General features: G+C 44.2%; 1 protein-coding gene across 4 annotated transcripts in view; it reads right to left on the minus strand.

Moving 5' to 3' along the window:
- Positions 1-472: 472 nt before the first annotated feature.
- The window catches only part of FAM13A (family with sequence similarity 13 member A), a 147,036-nt gene continuing 127,861 nt past the window's right edge, over positions 473-19,647 (minus strand). For all 4 annotated transcript variants that reach the window (XM_066632116.1, XM_066632119.1, XM_066632118.1 and 1 more), the window contains 10 exons: positions 17,256-17,469; positions 15,238-15,376; positions 14,686-14,767; positions 14,342-14,562; positions 10,345-10,428; positions 9,586-9,681; positions 5,815-5,898; positions 2,512-2,708; positions 1,319-1,420; positions 473-1,168 (listed from right to left, as the gene is read on the minus strand). In XM_066632116.1, coding sequence (XP_066488213.1) covers positions 1,042-1,168; positions 1,319-1,420; positions 2,512-2,708; positions 5,815-5,898; positions 9,586-9,681; positions 10,345-10,428; positions 14,342-14,562; positions 14,686-14,767; positions 15,238-15,376; positions 17,256-17,469 — 1,346 coding nt within the window. In that variant the 3' untranslated portion in view covers positions 473-1,041. The remainder of the gene's footprint in view (positions 1,169-1,318; positions 1,421-2,511; positions 2,709-5,814; positions 5,899-9,585; positions 9,682-10,344; positions 10,429-14,341; positions 14,563-14,685; positions 14,768-15,237; positions 15,377-17,255; positions 17,470-19,647) is intronic.

The raw sequence follows: 19,647 nt of genomic DNA on the forward strand, positions 1-19,647 counted from the left end.
TACTGTGAGTTGCAGAAGATTCTGGAAAGTTATTCCAGAGATTCACTTCTCTGCTAATTTCACACCTGCATGCTGGATCACACCAACTTTGCAGGAGAATAGTAGTAACAGGGGACAGGTGACTTGTTCATCATTAGTGATCTTCTCATTGTGGACCTTCCAATTGGGTTCCCAGCGAATCACTGGCTCTTTCCACAGGACACAGCATCAGAACCACTGGTCTAGCTAGCCCAATAAGAATGTCCCCTGCTACTAAGATCCCTCCCATTCAATTTCTGCCCACTTTTGAGGACACCCAGTAACTAACTAAATTGGATTGCTCCAAGGTCTAGTCTCGGCTCTTTACTCCATCTATCCAAACTGAAGAGGCAGTTGTGAAATGGCATTCCAGAAAAACGCAAGAATAAAAATTGTTCTTAAAAAAAAGAAAAAAAAGCCATCGCAAAGGCCAAGGCAGCACATAGTACTTTTTCACTGACCGGCAATTCAACATATAACTGGGATGAATAAAATTTAAAAGGCCACATACCAACAAACCAAAGCTGCAATCAAACACGAGATCCTGAGAATGTCTCTCTCTCTCTCTCTCTCTCTCTCACAAAACTACAGAATCAACTCAGAATGTGAGCCCCTCCCTATCAGATCTAGGTGCTTTACTTGTCTGGCTGTTCTGGCAATTTATGACAACTCAAACAAGTTCTCGTGCCGACACTCTGGAAAAAAGATAAGAGTCCATCTCTAAGTGTTTTAGGAGTCACAGGCGGATCAAAGCCTCTTGGTGCAGAGTCTTTCTGAGTTTCTCTTGATCGTCCTTCATGGTGGCCTGAGTGACCAGCTGGGAGACGGAACAGGCCACAAGTCTAAAGAAAGATACAAGACTCTTCCCCTCCCTCCTCTCCACTTCCAGTTAGCCACTGTCCAGGGAGAGCTGCTAAAAAGCCCCTCCATGCAGTATTTGGCTCTTGCCGAGTTCTTCAAGGCAAGCATTCCTTTGGCTTGGTCAGCTTCTTAACTCTGTTGGCAAGGTCAAGGGAACCGTCATTACATGATCTTAGAACCAATATCTCTTTTGCTGATAAGGACCTCCAGCAGCCGCAGCTTGGCCTTCACCTGTTTGTATTCATTATATTCTTCTGCCATAGGAGCACGGTCTTCCTTCTGGACATTTCTGGAAGAAATCAGATTGCCATCAAGATAGTAACTATGACCATTTTCTCCCCTGACCAAGTCATCTGAACAAGGACAGTACTCACAGAGACTGTACGTTCTTGCTCGGCTGCATGCAAAAGTGGGGTAAAGTGCAGAGAAAGAAACTTACCTTCCATTTTGTCGGAAAAAATTATCCTCAAAATCTCTCAGTTTTTTTCTGATCCTCTTTTTCTCTTCCCTGACTTCTTGCAGCTGCTCCACAAGTTCTGGCCTACGGAGTTTAACAGACCCAAATTTACTACAAGGAAACAAAAACCGCTGCAGAAAGCTCAGGCAACAATCACCTGAAGCAGGGGTGCCCAAACCCTGGCCATGGGGCCACATGTGGCCCTCAAGGCCTCTCAATGCGGCCCTCAGGGAGCCCCCAGTCTCTAATGAGCCTCTGGCCCTCCAGAGATTTGTTGGAGCCCACACTGGCTCGATGCAACCGCTCTCAGCATGAAGGCGACTGTTTGACCTCTCGCATGAGCTGTGGGATGAGGGCTTCCTCCACTGCTTGCTGTTTCACGTCTGTGATGCAGCTGCAAGCAGCAAAGGAAAGGCCAGCCTTGCTTTGTGCAAGGCCTTTTATAGGCCTTGAGCTATTGCAAGACCTTCATTCATTCATATGTTCATCTTTAATATATTCATTTATGTAAACTTATGTATATTTATTCAAATTTGAAATGTAAATTAATTCTTTTTTCCCCCGCCCCCCCCCGACACATTGTCAGAGAGATGATGTGGCCCTCCTGCCAAAAACTTTGGACAACCCTTACCTGAAGTGACAATCTGATCACAGTTGAATATGTAGGCTGTATGTGAACATGCTGAACATGTGAGCCCAGGTTGTGGGCTCCTCCAGCTCAGCACTGTCTTTTCTGTATGGCAGAGATGCATCAGCTGACAAAGATTTTTTTTTGTTGTATTTTGTGCAACAGTCACAGTTTCTACCACAGTCTTCTACCACAGTCTCATACAGTGGTGGAAGTTCCTTCTGGTTGTGTCCAGAGGTGTTCTGAGGAGTGAGGAGGCTTCCTTGCTCCTCAGAAGGCCTCTGAGAGGCACTTCCAGTTTGCTGAGAAATTGGAAGTGCTTCTCAAATGCCTTCTGAAGTGTGACGAAGCTGTGCATAGACTCCCTGCGCCGCAGAACACCTCCAGACATGACCAGAAGGCACTTCTTCCACTGAGCTACGGCTCCTGTTTTTAAGACCTATGAACGAAGCATGAACGATTATATAAGGCCCTCTTCCTGCATTTATCCACTGTCTTTTGCAAAAATACGTAGCATTAAATGCAGTCTCCAGAGAATGTGACGTACACTGAGGCGGCATGAAGGTTGGAGAGCCCCATATCCTGGCTGCTTCTTGAAGGAATCCTATCATCCACTGGTGAAACAAAGCCATCGGCGTCATCTTCTAGCTGTTCCAAGAAGCTCTTCACATTGAAGTCTGATTTTAGGGTGACTGTGAAATCAGATTTCATGTTGCTGTCGTCCTCAGAGCCATCCTCTTCCTCCTGTGGAGACAGTTTGATACCACTGATAAATAGGATGTCTTACGAAGGCAACATATAGGATATTCCATCTGTCAAAAGCAAGCATCGCATTTGAAAACTCAAAAAAAGACAGAGAGGGCAAGTGTGATCAATTTAAGATCCAGATGAGTCAGTCCATGCAATGTGACTACCACGTGAAGGCCACTTTAGGTTGCTCCCTACGGTAGCAGTTGAGGTCCTGGAGAGAAATCTTGATGGAACTACAGATCAAGCTGGTACCCACAAACACCTTACCATGTTGAGACACTGAAGACTGGTGCATGTATATGCAGGTTACATTAAATTACTCCCCATAATGAAGCTAGCAAAGATGAAGCAACAAAACCACAGCGTCTTATGAGAAAGAACAGGTTCGACAAGTGCTTTGCAATGATTGAGATACGCATCGTAATGGAAAAGAGTGGAATAAAGCAGCATTAAGTTTGGCTTCTTGACTTAAAGTACTGCTGGTGTAATCAGGAGCACTTCAGAATCAGGTAGACAGAGACACCTCTGGCCCAGGCAGCAAGAGGAGGTGGAGAGTGGGCAGAGCTCCGGGACTCACTGGGGAAGTGCTGGTGGCTGGCATGTCATTAAGTGACCTTCCAGCCAGCAAAATAATTTCCCCCATAAGCTCAACATATGATTTCTGATTTCCCCCCATAAGCTTAACTTATGGGGAAAAAAGTTGCTGCAGAGTTTCACATTTACATCTTAGCCAGTTCATGGCTTCGTTTTGTTTGACTATAAATTTTGAAGCTGGTGGCTACTGTGAGCTGGTTCTGGGGCTGGTGGGAGGGAGGGCTCCATTTTTCTTCTAATTGCAGCAGCCCCACAGTGAATGGTGCCAAGACTTTACCCCCATTTAAAACACATGCACAAGGGCTTTGCTAGCTGGAATCTAGTGGATGAAAAGAAGGCAGCGTTAAGACAGCACCAAAAAAACATGTCATCATTCCGGACCACTGGAACCAGCTATTAATATTTGCAGCCACATTTAAGTTTAAAGAATTCATTTCTGGGAATGGAAAGAAGAGGAGCTGATGGTCCTTTTAAGAAACAATGCAGGCAGGCACCTCCATCCTGTTCTTGAAAGAACCAGTATGATTCATAACAGGCCATAAGCACTAAGAATTTGTGCCAGAACAGTCCGTCTGTTTGGACTGTTCTACCACCTCTTTGGCATTTCACAGTCCTCTGCGGATGTAGCAATAATTGTGCAGAGCCTACACAGGGTGGGGAAGCTGAATTGGACCCCTTGCCCTACCCTCTGCATCTCTCAAAGTCAGGGGCAAAGGAGAGTGTGTGCAGATTGGAATGATGTATATAAGCCCTATTTTACCACAATAGCCACAGCACAAGTGCTAGGGGGTGGATAGGAAAGGCTATCTAGGAGGAGGAGGACTAGGAGGAGGCTGTTGCAATTCCCTCCATCACTATGTATACAGCTGGCCCCTTTTAATCTGTGGGTTTGGAATCTGTGGATTTGAATCACTGAGGGTTCTGAACCTGCTGTAAAGGGTCCCACCTGATCTCCCAGATGTGACCAGGAACATCTTCCAGTTGCATCTGGGAGGCTTTCTGAAGCCTGGAGAGGCCATGCACAGATCTGGTTATCTGAATGTATCCTTATATGCTTACGACCCAATCCTATCTGGGCCAGCCATCAGTGGAACTTTAAGTTACCAGCAAGGTACTGATGAACGAAACGGCTACGCATCACAAAGATACTGGCACTGCTCGTTAATAAAAATTAACTGTCTAATTAAAATTTATATAGTAGAATTCAAGTGTTCACAGCACTTTACTCAGTAACCCTCAGCATTCTCAAACAGTCAACACAAAGCTGCCTGGTGGCAAATCAAGAGCATTGTTCATCAAGCCTAGTGCAGTCCATTCTTATAGGCAGCAGCTCAGTCCAACAGGCAGTGATTCAGTTGAATTAGCCACACTCCCACCCCAAGGCTACCTGATTCAAAGTAACCCCCCTGCAGAAGGCTAGTGCAATGAATTTGCAGCACGATGTAGCATCTTTGGCTGGTATGGACATATAACAACCAAAAGCATGCAGATAAGACCAGACCATACATTGAACCCTTTGTGATAGCAGCTGGGTAAAAAGTGCATGGACCACATTCATTGCTGGCTGTGTTATGCAATTTCTGTTGTGTGGACTTGTGCCAGAGATCAATCTTGTGCTAAGTCGCGCTGATTTGAAGTGTGGGAAAAATGACAGCACACACAGCGTGAGAAAGCTTGCTGCCTGCCCCCCAACCCCACCCCCAAAAAGGTAAGGAAAAGAATATCCAATTGCACCTTGGCTTCTAATGAGGCAATTCTTGAGAAGGTCAGGTACAGTGGTATAAAATGAGTATATTGCTGCATGATAAAGAGGGGGCCACACGGGCAGACACACGTTCCGTAAGGGTGACACAGAAATACAAGCTTGCAGCAGCTCAGCAGAGGTTATTTCACATGTGTACAGTGAACTCAAACCCTGCAGGTGGTGGAATCACATTTTGGAATACATAAAAACCTCTCTCTGCAAGTACGAGTGGCAGAAGCACTCTACTTGCAAGGAATTATTTACATGAGAGAAGGATTCAAAAGGCGCTTTCAGAAAGGAGACCATGCACCTGCAGCTGGAAGCGGTCCAGTCCAATCTGACCATTCAGAATTCCACCGCTTCATTCTGCTGCAGATGGGACCCAAGCCACAGAGAATGAGCCGTCAAACTTTGGGAGAGAGATGAGCAGTCATGAAGAATATCAGTTGCAAAGATGGTATTTTAAAAAAAAGAAAACGATGACAAGACGCAGCGAATAATTTTGCGAATCAAAAGGTGCGCATGTGGGAAGGGGGAAATAAATAAATCAAAGCCAAGGCGGTACTGAGACAGACCAAGCTGTAACAGAGGCAGATGGCATGGGGACCAAAAGCCAGGCTCAAGCAGCTAGTGATTTTGTTTCCTGGAAACATTGCAAGGAATCAGCAATTAAGAACACAAAGTGAATCACTTTCATTGTGGGGGGAGGGGGGGAAGTGAGGCAGGCTGAGCAAATTAGTTAGCAGTGGGAGGGTTCTTCACCTTGTTCTCCTTGAAGAAGGAAGCAGTTTCGCCCTCGATAATTGGCTGCAGCAAAGGGCTTCTCCGCTTGCTGGAGGGGGAACCCTGTGACAGGCGTTAACAAGCAGGTTACATTATGTCCCCTTTCTCTGCCAGCTCCTCTCAAATCTCTTCATTGCTCATTTCCAAATCCAAACCCAATTTCTACCCAAAGAGTGCATTTAGAATAATGAGCCTCTAAACCATTTACAAAAAAAAAAAACAAAACAAGCAAACAAATGGAAGATCTTTTGTAAAAGGTGAAAGGATAGCGTACAGGCTGTTTCCCCCGCTATGACTTATATGTAACTACTCCTAAGGCCAAAGCACACATTGCAGACCAGCACACGAGCCTCAATCCAGAGGCTCTAGTATGCACACCAGACTTCTGCTGCACACATGGAAGTCACCAGTGTTCAGGAGTTTCCCTCTTCAAACTTATGGCCAAATGGAAGCACACAGAAATTTTTGATAATAATGAGGTCTGGAGAGTTGAGATTTAGATACTTAAGGGTTGGGGACATGATTCAGAACCTGGGTGCCCAAGAATCATCTATTCCTACATGAAATCTGCTCTGAGGTCATCTTTGAAGTCCATTTGGGGCAAGGAAGACGGTGACTGGGAAAGAGATTGCTCTTGTTTGCGATGTCTCATTTCTGGAATAATTCAGACTCGCTTGACACCAACCCTCTTGTCTTTTTGGCACTGGGCAAAAATCTGTTTTCTTTTTCCAGGACTTTTGACTTCTATGATATATTTGGTCTTATTCTCTCTCTCTGTGTGTGTGTGTGTGTGTGTGTGTGTGTGTGTGTGTGTATATATATATATATATTCACCCTTGAATTGTTTTTAATCTGTCTTAAAACTGTAACTACTTTTCCTTACCTCTGTTTCTCTTTCCTTCCCCTGTTGTGTACCCCTATCTATTTCTAGACAGCAAGCCCCTTGGGACAGTAACCTGTCTTCACATCCTCTGTAAAGAACCATGGACACAGCTGGTGACACAATACAAATAATTCTCTAGATGCTACCGTTAGCAGCCCTAGAAATACTTGGATTGAAGGTTGGGGTATGACACTATGAAGTAAAAAAAAAAAATTGTTAGATGGGGCATGTGTCTTTGGAAGCTACCTAACAAAGATCTTCCCTTGTTTCAGCCTCCTCTGAAATGAATGGGTATGAAGTGCTCTTAGTGCCCTTATACAGATCTCTTTGATTTCAGTGGAACTCACACAGGCAAAAACTTTTGATGGATTGTGTCCTAGGCCCAGAAGAAACATGTGCTTTGCCAGGATACTTTCAACCAGTGATGTCGCTAAGGAGGGTGCGGGTCGCACCAGGTGACACACACACAGGGCACCAGGTGACACACACACAGGGCGGATGACGCCACTACTCACCAAAATTTTTAGAATCTTGACATTTTCAAATAATACCATCATGTCATGCATAATGCAATGAAATATATTGATTTGAAATATCTCTATTCTATCAAAAGTTATAGCCAAAAACCAGTGGGGGCAGGGCGATGGTACATCACCACACCCACCACCCAGGGACATCTGGACAGAATCCTTATAACCAGAAAAATACGGTGGCTGCCAAGGCACGTGCAAGCTCTTGCAGCAGCAAAGGAATAAAATAAACATTCATGGGGAAAAAAGAAAAGGAATTGGCTGAAAGCAAGAGGCACCCCATGTTTGCACTACAACAGTCAGACAATCTAGGAAGCAGCATTGCAATGAATGTACCACAGGATACCCAAGAACAGCAGTAATCCAATACACAGTGTGAAGCTTCTCTTTTCATTAAAATGAATGTATCAAGCCCTCAAGGCAAAAAAGCCAAAATGCATTTTCTCAACCCCTAAAACTACAGAGGGCTGGAAGTTTATCAGTCAAGGGACAAGGCAGCTTCTTTGAGCACAGGTCCCACATACCACCTGCCTTCTTCCCCTCCCCATCTTTTAATTTCCAACCTGTTGGGGTGGTCAAGATGATCAAGATGGTCAAGAATTGTGAATGTGGCCCAAAGACTAACCCAGACTAATTCATAAGCTCCCTCATCTCCTTACATCCTCTGCTTGCATAGTCAGGAAGCACAGCTTGTTTAAGGCTTGTGCAAAGCTGAGAACGATGGTCGAACAGTCTGGTTTAGCATCCTGGCTTCTAGACTACAGTTCCCTGCTGTGCACAAGCCACTGAGCTCTGGTTTAAACAAGCCAGGATGTGGACAGCACAGCTCCAGAATCTAGTGGAGGAGGGAAGGCAGGGGACACAGGGATCACACAGGCCCTGGCCCCATTTGTGATCCTAACTAGGATCTCCTGAACTGGCTCCTCAATTTCAGCTCATAACAGAAATAGGAAAAAGTATTTTCAAAATCTTCCAATTCCTCCATTAGACCAAAAAAAAAAAAATATTGTAAGTAAAGAAAACCCCCAAACAGGCAAGGCTTTCCCAACTGTAGAATTGGGAAACTACTGGTTACATAATTTTTTTAATGTGGAATTCAAGTTCTGCCTTGATCTCATCTGATCCTGGAAGCTAAGCAGGGTCAGGGCTGGTTAGTACTTGGATGGGAGACCTCCTGGGAATACCAAGTGCTGTAGGCTTATACCATAGTCTTTCGAGACTGAAGGTTGCCAACCACCTTGGTATTACATTTATTCCAAAGAGGTACAAATTAAAATATGCATTTAGAACTAGTAAGCAAAGGAAGTCCCCAATTGTGCTCACAGCTTGTGCTCTGTGTGCTAGAACCACTGTGCTCACAAAGGAAACATCAGTGTTCTCCTTCAAGAATCAGAAGCAGGATGCTTGATTGTTCTTTCCCTTTAACCCAAGGAGGATTCAAGGAGGTGCAACGTGGGAGGACCACAGCTTTTTGTATAGCCCTTAAAGCAATGTAAATCAAGACACATTTATGTTTTCGGCATCATCGCTAAGTAAACACCTGACATTCTCAGTCTATAGCAGTGCTTCTCAAAATATCTGCTGTGGCAGGCGGACAATTTTTTACACACACATCCCGCACGTCAGCTCTCACCTTGTCTCTCCCACTTCCCTTTACTTTACCCACTATCTTACAGCCTCTCGCAAGGTTTGACACATATCCAAGCCCCATGGCAAGCATCAAGAGACTTCATGGCTCAGATCTCTCAAGAAGGCAGAAGGAGTTACACCGTGGACCACAGTTTTAGAAGCACTGGTCTAGAGTATTATTGATAGCCATAAGCTGTCAGGCCAGGCCAGGTCAGTTCACCCCGTTCATTTACTTCTCTATAGGGGAAACTACATTGTCTGATTCCTTATTGACAGGGATCAGAAATGCTCATGTTGCACATCCAATCTCCATATACTGAATTTACTTTAAGGCACACAGAAGAAAATCAATGCAAGGGGCCCAGCAAATGACGTCCACATTAAGCAAGGTAAAACATTAGTGTAACATTCTCTGGTGCCACGTTGTATCACCATTTGGGGGGAATGTCTTCCAAATTTCCAGTTTCAACAGAAACCATATTGACAGAAAACCCATGAGCAGGTACCCCTCAGGCCAGAGACCAGTCCTAGACTCTCCCCATTGCTTTGAGATGACTTGCACATGCTTGTCCAGATATTACTATGTAGGTGAAGCTGGGTCACAGCTCAAATCAAGGTAGTACACAGAGATGAGTTTCTTTCTCTCCCTTGGCCAGCAATACAAATAAATCCATGCAAATCGAACACCCAGAAATGGCCCATACTTACAATAATGGGGATGGAGTTGGCCCTTGACAAGATCTGCTTCACCAAACGGTATCTGTCATACAGAGGCTTCATCACCTGCCGTTCGTGTTTTGTTACCTGAAGAAAGAAATAGTTCACAGTGGTGATTGATCTGACAGGGACTTACAGGCTTTTTCTCCCACCAGCTACCAAATGTAGGAAACTGCCTTATACCAAGACAAACATCAGTCCATTTAGCTCAATACTGTCTACACTCCAAAGTTTCAGATAGCCCTACTTGGAAATGCTAGAACTTTGGATCTTTCGCATACAAAACATGAGCTCCACCATTGAGCTATGGTTCTTCCCTACTTCCAGATGCTCTATAGAATCTTTTGCTTGTACAAACAAACACCCTCTGGACAGGCAGTAAAACCTAAACACCACAAAAGTTCTATTCCCATCCACTTATTAAGACAAGCCTGAAGATGGGCATCTTGGCACAGTAGTGTTACATCCACAAAATGCTTAGAGTGTGAAGATGCCAGTTTTGATTCTGTGGAAGGCTGGAAAAACGGGCAAATAAAGAGGCTAGGAGTATAAGGGCAACCATATGGCCATAAGAATGATGCCAGGAACAAGAAGTGCACCAGAGGAATACCAGACATTCTGTTGTGAATAGTAGAAAGGAGGCCTTCCTAAGTAAAATCACAGTGTTTTCCCCCTCAATGTTCACAGGCCTTCTTGTCTTGGTGGAAAGACAATTTCAAGAGTGGATGTAATGAATGCTGATTTACTTACTGGTCTACCATGGATGCTCTCATAATACAAGAGAGATTTTTGAAGTGCCACTTTCTCTGCTGCTATCTGATCCCTAGTCATATCCTGTATAAAGAAAGCAAGGGAAGGTGGGGAAGAGGAGGGGTGGAAAGAGAAAAATGGTGCCATTTGTAATTTAATTGGTTTGGATGCTGATTCTTCCCCTTGGTCCACCCCAATCTTTCAAAAAGAGCTATACAACATTTATTCACTATTATAGTGAATAATTATTATACAGTTGTGGTGGTGGTGGTGAAGGCACACGGCTTCTCCGGCCCTCAGAAGGCCTTCTAACACTTTCTAGAACTTCCAGAAGGCCATAGAAAGGTACTTCTGGTTTTTCAAAAAACCAGAAGTACTTTTCTAAGGTCTTCCAGAGGTGTTCTGAGGACTGGAGAGGCGGTACAGCCTCAGAACGTGACTGGAGGCCATCTCTGGAGGTTGGGGGGGGCAGCAGCACTTGCAGGCACAACCCTTGGTGGCACAGAGGTCACAACCACCACTGATCACCACTGAACACCCCCCCCCCCCAATTCAGCTGAATTCTGGCCCAGACATCTTTCAGCCCAGCTCTAATTAAATGTAAATATGAGTACAGGTGCAGCCTATTTATCCACGGATTTATCTGCGGGAACTGAAAGTCACACACACCTTTGCCCCCTTTGCCCTTCGCTGGCATCTCGATCCTTTTCCAGGCAGCCCAAAACACTGCAAAAAGGCTCAGACAGGGAAATAGCCCTGGAGCCATGGAAGAGGCTCCCCTTGCTAAGGAACAGTAAGACTCCTGGAGCACCTATGCCAGCAAAAAGGCTGAAGAGGGGAAGTGGGGGGCAGAAAACCTAAACAGCCAGAGTACGTGCAGCAAGGTGGAGCTCTCTCTCTCTCTCTCTCTCTCTTTCACACACACACACACACACACACACACACACGGGCAGCTGCGGTAGCAACAGAGGGGGCTGCTTTAAAAAACCCAGGGAGTGTTTGCTGAATTCCCCCCACCCCCCAGATGGTGCAGGCTCTCCATGCTCCAGCCTATGGAAACAAAACAGCCCAGCAAGGCTACAATCCTCTCCACACTTTCCTGGGAGTAAGCCCCATTGACTAGAATGGGACTTACTTCTGAGTAGAAATGCATAGGATTGGACTCTCAAAAGGTCAGCATCCCACCTGTGAAAGAAGCAGGGACAGCTGGCAACGGGGAGGGCTGAGTACAGAGGGGAGGGGATTGACAACAGCTGCCTTAGTTTCCTTCCATCCAGAAGTGTCAGGCTGCAGCCTCTTTGTGTAACTCTATGGGATTTTGCACAATTTAGCGCAATTTTTGTTAATTACGCTGAGTCACGGAACGGAACTAACGGATAAATAGGCTCCACCTGTATTACCAAAATCTCAACATTTCTGAGATACTCAGGGAAGTGTGAGACAACACACAATTTCATTAACAATGAATGGAGATTTGTTAAAAGATAAACTCATGTTCAACACCATCCTTTTTACTGTCTGTTACCATAACATCCAAAAACAAAAATGGTTGCAAAAAACAAAGATATGTGCTTAGCAGGCAGCCTCATTGATCAAAATATGCTTTCACCAACTGAATCCTATCACCCAATCCTATCCAACTTTCCAGTATCGATGCAACCATGCATCATGAGAGAGGGAGGCAGTCATGGAGGTCTCCTCAAGATAAGAAAACATTTATTCCCTTACTTTGGGGCTGCATTGTGGATGCATCGGCCCTGGGAAGTTGGATAGGATTGGACCCTAACACTGGCCTTAACCAATTAAAAATCTATTTAAATAATACATTCAATTGACCAAAGGAAGCTTACAGCCTTCTTTACAACTCAAGAAAGAAACTAGGATCTTAAGATCACATCCCTTCTTACTGAACCAGACCAAAATGTCCATTTACTCAAACATCTTTTCTGAACCACTGTGATCAACCTGATGCCTCTGAGAAGCTCACGGGTATGAAGGCAATCGCTCTCCCCACTATTACCTCCGTCAGCTTAGCCTGGTAAATTATTCTTCGCATTTTACAAAACAATGGAAGCTGTATTTATCAACTAGAGATGATGAATCTTGGTCAGTCTTTCATTAACCATTACAATAGGCCTTATCCAGCCATATACTCCCATTTTCTGGATATTATGAACTCAAAGGTACCATTTAGCCACCATCCTTTATGTATATATTCAATCCCCAGGTAATCTTGCAAATACAGACTTAAATAAAACAGGTGGTGGGCCAAATTGGATGTTACTGAGCAAGTCAGCCCCCTTGCATGTACCCCAGTTCCCCTTTCTTCTACTTGCATTGTGTACGTGTGCGTGGTTTGAGCAAATGCAACTAGAATGAACAAGAAAGGGACACTGGAAAGGGGAACAGAATATGCTCCTGCACATTCTGAATCCTAGGAGAAAAGGCTGGCTCAGATTGTATCATCTAAACACGCCCAGAGTGCACAAAACTCTATATCAAAGGTCTTCCTATCATCCCTAAAAAAGAGCATATAGCACGAAAGTCAACAAAACCCAAGTTCATAATGTAATTTATCTCAATACTTTGCAATTATTTATCTCAATCTCTACAGTAGCCCCATCAGATATTCAGCACTCCCACCATCCTTTTATAGATGACAAGATGCTGGCTGAATGCTCAAGTCATATATTAAAGCAACCGCTTAACTTGGGACTCATTCACAAGACACACAATGCTGATCAGTCACCCTTTCGTATCCTTTAAAGATTTTCCTCCTACAGTGACAAGAGATGTTACACCCATCATGGAGATATTGCCAAAACCAACATCCATCTGTTGAGGACTTCCTCTTCCCCCTGCCCCATATAAGTGGATAAAAACCAATGAATGAAAAAAAACCCTGTATTTTTAAAAAATTTCAATTCGAGATTTTTTTTTTTTTGCACATAATCTTGCTTAAAATGAAGTATAGACACAAATTAAATATTTAGGCTGCAATCCTAACCACACTTCCCTGAGAGTAGGCCCCACTGAACAAAACAGGACTTAGTTCTGAGTAGACCTGGTTAGGATTGTGCCCTTAAACTATTTAAATGTCTTAAAACTGAATCCATAACCCTCTGTCAAACACACTTGAGTAAAAGGCAGCTTTTCTATGGAAAAACATCAGACCTCTGAGGTTAAACATAATAAACATGATATGATAATATGACCTGATGTGTTTATTGTTGTGGACTTCCTACTACATTCAGGGAATGGAAAAATCATCACAAGCTCTAGGATCCAGGAGATACCATATTGTATCAGACCAGGATCATTCATAGAATCCACATGGCTGGTCCCATGTGCCTCTATTTTAATTGAGTTCTTAAATTATGATCATCTGCCAAACAAACGGCATAAAAGTTGACTTTTTATCTTATGCAGAAACACTGTTCTGTCCAGTAACCATCCCCCACTGATTCTGGAAAATTTTTGAGTATTTGCAATCATATTATATACATTTCTACAGAGAAATAAGTCCAGTGGGGCTTATCTCCTTGCAAGTATGGCTTTCAAGTAATTTTGCACAGGATGGCTAGAGGTACCAGTTCAATTCCAGCATATTTATTCAGAAGCAATGGGACTTAGCCTCAAACAAATGTACACAAGATTGCAGTCTTAGCCTTTCAGTGAGTGATCTTGCTTCATGACACTATACTTGTACAGAGCATTAAACAGAACTCCACAAATGCCTGAACTGCCCCTCTTGTCTGTAAAACAGATTTAATTTGCAGTGCAAAAGTTCTTGTGGGTCGCATGATGAACAGTTTTGAGATGTACTCCTAAGTAGTATAACTGCTTTATATAAAAGTAAACCAATATGTTTTAATTGTTACATTAACCAATCTGTATGCACTCCTGTTCTAAAGTGCACAAATGACGAAATAGGAAACTTGATTTAAAATCAGTGTTCTTCATTGTGATATAAATCAATTCATCCTTTCAGTTGTACCTTAATGTCTTCTGGTCGGTTTGCCTCTGTCCTTTTCTCCTGAAGCTTTTTCTGGATGGAATCCAGGGTTGTCTCCACTGCAGGCTTGGGTGATTTATCGGACACGTCTTGCTTCTTCTCTTCCTCCTTCTCCAGCTGAGAGCCAAAGCTCTTTGGGAGTGTGTTGCTACGTTGACGCATCACAGGAGCTAAGTCCTCCTCTGACATTTTCAGTTTTGATTCTAGTTTAGGACAGAAAAAAGAGAGTGAATTTGCAACAACAGGCACTCAAGACAGATTCTAGAATAACCATTTGTGCGAGTCCCTCGTCTATGTGAAAACTCCCTGCTGGGATGGACTCCCACCTTTCAGCTGCTTCCGAAATTTTGCCAGGTCATTTGTCCACTTCAGCACCTCTAGGTTGGCAGCTTTGTCACTGTGCGACGGCTGTAAGGGAGGAGAAACACAAGAAGAGGGGTAAATGTTATTTGTGCGGAGGAGGGAATAAAGAAACCACGGATTTCATTCAAGAAGCTCATTTGCTCCACCATAAGTTGAATAACAGCCAGGGGACTTCTGGCCTCTGAGAGCGTCTTTGTGCATGATTGGAAAAAAAGGTGCACAGCACAAGAGACTTGAACATCCTCTTTCCACAGTTCCGGCATCCTGTGCAAAGGGGGAACTTACCCATTTTCTGACACAGGGTGACTCACTCATCTCCCCTTCGCATAAGACACCAGAAGTATGGAAAGAAGAGTCACACTTGTACATCCTCTCTTTTACCAGCAGAGCAAATTTTCACTTTGGTATCAGTCCTTGAAGGAATTCAAGCCTCTTCATTTTGGCAACAGGCAAAACAAAACCTTAAATCCAAGGAGCCTTGCCTGAGCGATAAACAAAGTCTGTCAAAAACCTACTCTGTATTTCCTCTCCTCTTCAAACTTTTCTTCAAATTTCCTGATCTTCTTCTTCAGTCCTTGAATCCTGCGGGTCAGCTGTGCTGGTGTCAGATGTTCCTGGTTATCTTCATAAGAGCCCAAAGAAGAACTTCTTCTCCTGTTATGAAAGCAATGATCTTATTGCCAAATGTATTGAGGTACAGAGGAAAAAAGGACATTTTATGACCAAGATCATAAATTCCACGAGTGTAATAATGACATCAAAACAAGTCACTGCTTACATATGGAGGGATGGTGCGACAGATTTTAGTCCTGTTCTTATACAAAAATGTATATCACACTGCACAAGAGAACTAAGAGAGTGCATTGACTTGCAAGCTGGATTTTTGAATCTGGGAGTTCTAATTCTTGGCACTTCTGAGGTTTCACTTCATGGCTTTTGGCAAGTCCCTCTCCTCCTCAGTCTCTCTTCTGCAAAGTGGGTTCAACAGTGACCAACCTCACATGACTGATGCAAAAGCAAATATGATAGGGACTGTTAAGCACTTTGAACATTACATGTACTGTATAGAATAATTAAATAGATTTCTTTGGGGGGGGGGGAAGTAACAAGTCTCAAGAGTCTTTGTTGGCACTTCCAGTTTTGAGAGGGTCAGGGAAGCAGAATTTGCACAGTCCATGTGGAATAGTACTAGTCCCTGTGTTGACTGCTGCACACGCAGATGCACCAACAGGATGAGCAGTCCAAGAGGCTTACTGATTGAGGTGCAACACCAGAAACTGTTAACACCAAGCTTCAATGCAAACAAACAGTTCCTTCCCTGAGGTGGTGATTCCAGTGCTAGTTTTTGTATGGACAGGACATACAAAACCACCGCCCGCCCACCCTCCTCCCAACTAAGAATGCCTCCTTGCCGCCTCCTCCCCACCTATCTTTGATGCTTGTGTCGGCCTGCAACGCAAGCCTCAGAGAGTAAAAGCCAGTATGGAGGCTTGCATCAGCCTCCGCAGGCCAGCGCTTCTCGGAGCACCGGCCTGGCTTCTTCTTGAGGAGGCACAAATGTGCCTTACGGTACGTTTGCGACCCTCCAGGGCCAGCACAAGGGACTTGCACTGGCCCAAATCATTTCTAGGATTGCGCCCAAAGTTGCTGATGATGTGTTTAAACACCTATCTACACACCAAATTGTGAGACACAACCCTGAGGAGATAATGGGCTGCATCTCCCTTTCCCCCTCCCTCCCCAAATTAAACACTTCCTGTGTGGGGAGGAAAAATCTATCAAACTAAGGAGAAAGATTCTAGCCCAGCCTACTTCCCATACATTATTTTTCTACTTGCAGGGCGCATTAAAAAAAAAAAAATCACCACCACCCCTGGTGAAGATTCACAAATATGCTCCTCTGCCTCTAGCGTGAAGTACTACATTCCACTCACCTTGCTCTGCTGCCTTTATAGCTTCAGCCAGTATTTCCCACACTGTGAGCTGGGGCTCCCCGGGGAGCCATGGAAACCAACCAGGGGAACTGTGGAATCCTCATGAAAAAGCCACTGCCCTATACAATGTATACTATTGCGGCCCTACTGGGAAGCCATTGTCAATGGCCCAGTAGGTCAAGGGAGCCGCCAGTCAAAAAGGTTTGGGAACCACTGGCTTTAGCCACAGGCCTAGTTCACATTGATGGCAAAAAAGGTAGCAGAGACCTGAGATGGTAGAACGAACTGCATCATTTCAGACAGCAGGTAAGGCATCCGATTTCTGAATGGAAAATACATCTTCCCAAATAGAAAACTAACAAGGGAAAGAGTGGGTTGGGCTAGAATCTCTCTCTCCCAAACATGCTAGTTTTCTATTTGCATGGATTACATGGGGAAGAGTCCACCCCCGTCGTATGAAGTGGTACAGTCCAATCTGCCACCTCATTCCCAACTTGCTCTTCTGCATGTGCAAACAAGGCCACAGTAGTGCATTAAAAAGAGCTGGTTCTGGTCTTCCTGGAGGTCACTTTGACACACTTTTGGACCTACCTACCTACCTCATGAACGAATGTGAATTGGGAGGGGAAGGAGGCACTTCTGTGTCATCCAGGTACTGCTGGCTTTGCCCATAGGGATAGAAACGAGGTGACAACATTGGGTCACTGTCTTCATCCAGTAGCTGGCGAATCAGGCGTCCAGCCTGAGGAGAGAGACGGGCCTCGTCGGAATCCAAGCCATCACGCTGCCAAGAGGAGAAGGCAGGGACAGGTTCTGCAAACCAAAGCAGGAGAGGGGACAATGAATGAAAAATGTTGTCATCTTTAGGCCACAATCCCAACCAACTTTCCAGCACTCACATAAGGGCAATGCAACTCTGAGGTAAGGGAACAAACATTGCATTACCTTGAGGAGGTCTCCATGATTGCCACCCAACTGCAGGATGCAGCACATGGCCCCCTGGCACAGCTATGCCAGTGCTGGAAAGCTGGTTAGGATGGAGCCCTTAGTTTAACAGTCCTAAATTCACTCACCTCTTTGAGCTGAATAATTTCACAAAATGATAGAATCTAAACTGCTAGTCCTTAGTTAACCTGGCTCTCCAAGATAGCCTCATGGTTGAGTAAAGCAAAACAACAAGACAACCAGTTCACAAGCCTGACTTAGGTAGCTGTGTGTCATCTCACAGCTTGAGCAACGAGTGTGTGTGTGTTACCCCTTACAAAGGCATCCCTGGAATTGGAACATCTTAAGTACACATGTTGGAATGACCCTTATAAGGCACTTCTTATTGGTCCTTGATCCTTGTTAGAATTGGGAGTCTATCAGAGTAAAATAATAATCCAGACGAGAAAATTGCTTGAATAGTGGAATGACAAACCCTAAAAGCTCACAAATTCAAAAACAAAACACAAAAAACCCAGAGGACTTGAAGGGTCTAACAGAGCAATCCTATGCATGTCTACTCAGAAGTCAGTTCCATTTGAGTCAATGGGGCTTACTCCCAGGAAAGTCTGGATAGGATTGGGCTGTAAGCCTATATTGTAGAAGCCTGTATTGGGAAGTTTCATTCACAGAACCATGTTTCTAGCATTGAAATACTGTCCAGACAAGAGACCCACATTTGATAGAACACCTCAGTGCTGATACTGTCGCTCAAGTCAAGATTCTCCCCACATTAGAAAGTGCTATTTTGGCACCACCCATAGTTGTTATTTATCTAGTATTATCCACGCATACAGGGCGTTAGACAAAGACAGATCCTTGTCCCAAGGGGATTAGACTATACTGACATGGAGAGACAACCAAGGGAGGGAAGGAGAGGAAGGCTGGTGCACTCTGGGGAAGAATGTGAAATTATTTCAGTTAGGAAAACTTTGGTATGGGGATGAATTGTGTGCAGACTATCTTGCAGTAGGGCACTGTCAAAACCACTTCCTCCTAAGCTTCTTCTCCACAATTTCTAAAAGTCCCAGCTTCTCTAACACATACTTTTTCCCTGGAGTCAGTGTATTTTATTTGAAAACAACCAACATCAAGGAGATCTCTTACACACTAATAATGAAATATGACAGCAAGAGCATTCCATCTGGGGAAAAAAAAGATCTCTTCTCCAATATATTTGAACACAGGCTCTTTTGAGAGTGTTATACGAGGTCTAAGCAGTCAACAAAAATACTCCACAGTGCAATGTTTCAGGATTATTTTGGGATTTGCTGTATCTAACGCTGTTATCAATCCAGTGTTATCCCCTAAGTAACTGCTCCTAGTTATCTTGTATAAACTAGGAGCAGTTACTTAGGGGATAGCGCTGGATTGATAACGGTACTTTAGGATTGTTGTTTCTAATTTTTAAAAGGCACTGAAGGTACCATCCCATAATCTGATTTATGATACAAGATCATTGGTTGTAGCTCTGTGACACCACAGGCTGTCACGTCCAGGAGCAATCTACAGAAACTACAGTTGAGGAATGTAAAGTTCCTGGGTTGGGTAAAGTCTCTGCCCAGGACACTGAATAAATCACGCAAGGCACTTTTTACAGGGACTCAGATACTCAGTTTAAAGTGGCTCTGTAAAACAACTGCTGGGAGATTACAATAGTACAGCAAGTATTACCAAACCTATTGGGATAGCCCAAAAGCTCAGATCGCACGTCAGTCCTTCCAATTCCCAATCCATGGAGATCTTCCGCCAGCCCAAGGACTCACTCTTGCCTTCCGGGCATGCTCTCCTTAAGACTTTTCCATTATGATATCATTACACCTTATGCTACTCATGCATTTGAAGCAGAGTTTCTGTTGCTTTAAAAGGTTCACAGAGCAGCATTTACACCCCTCCCCCAACATACTGCCTCTTCCTTTCCTTGAGTTCTGCAATGTTATTTAAAAAATCAGATTTAACCAATACCATTTTCACATAGCAAGACACTAGATGCTCCCACCTGATACT

This window comes from Tiliqua scincoides, chromosome 6 (genome assembly GCF_035046505.1).
Source record: "Tiliqua scincoides isolate rTilSci1 chromosome 6, rTilSci1.hap2, whole genome shotgun sequence".
In the NCBI taxonomy this organism is placed as follows: domain Eukaryota; kingdom Metazoa; phylum Chordata; class Lepidosauria; order Squamata; family Scincidae; genus Tiliqua; species Tiliqua scincoides.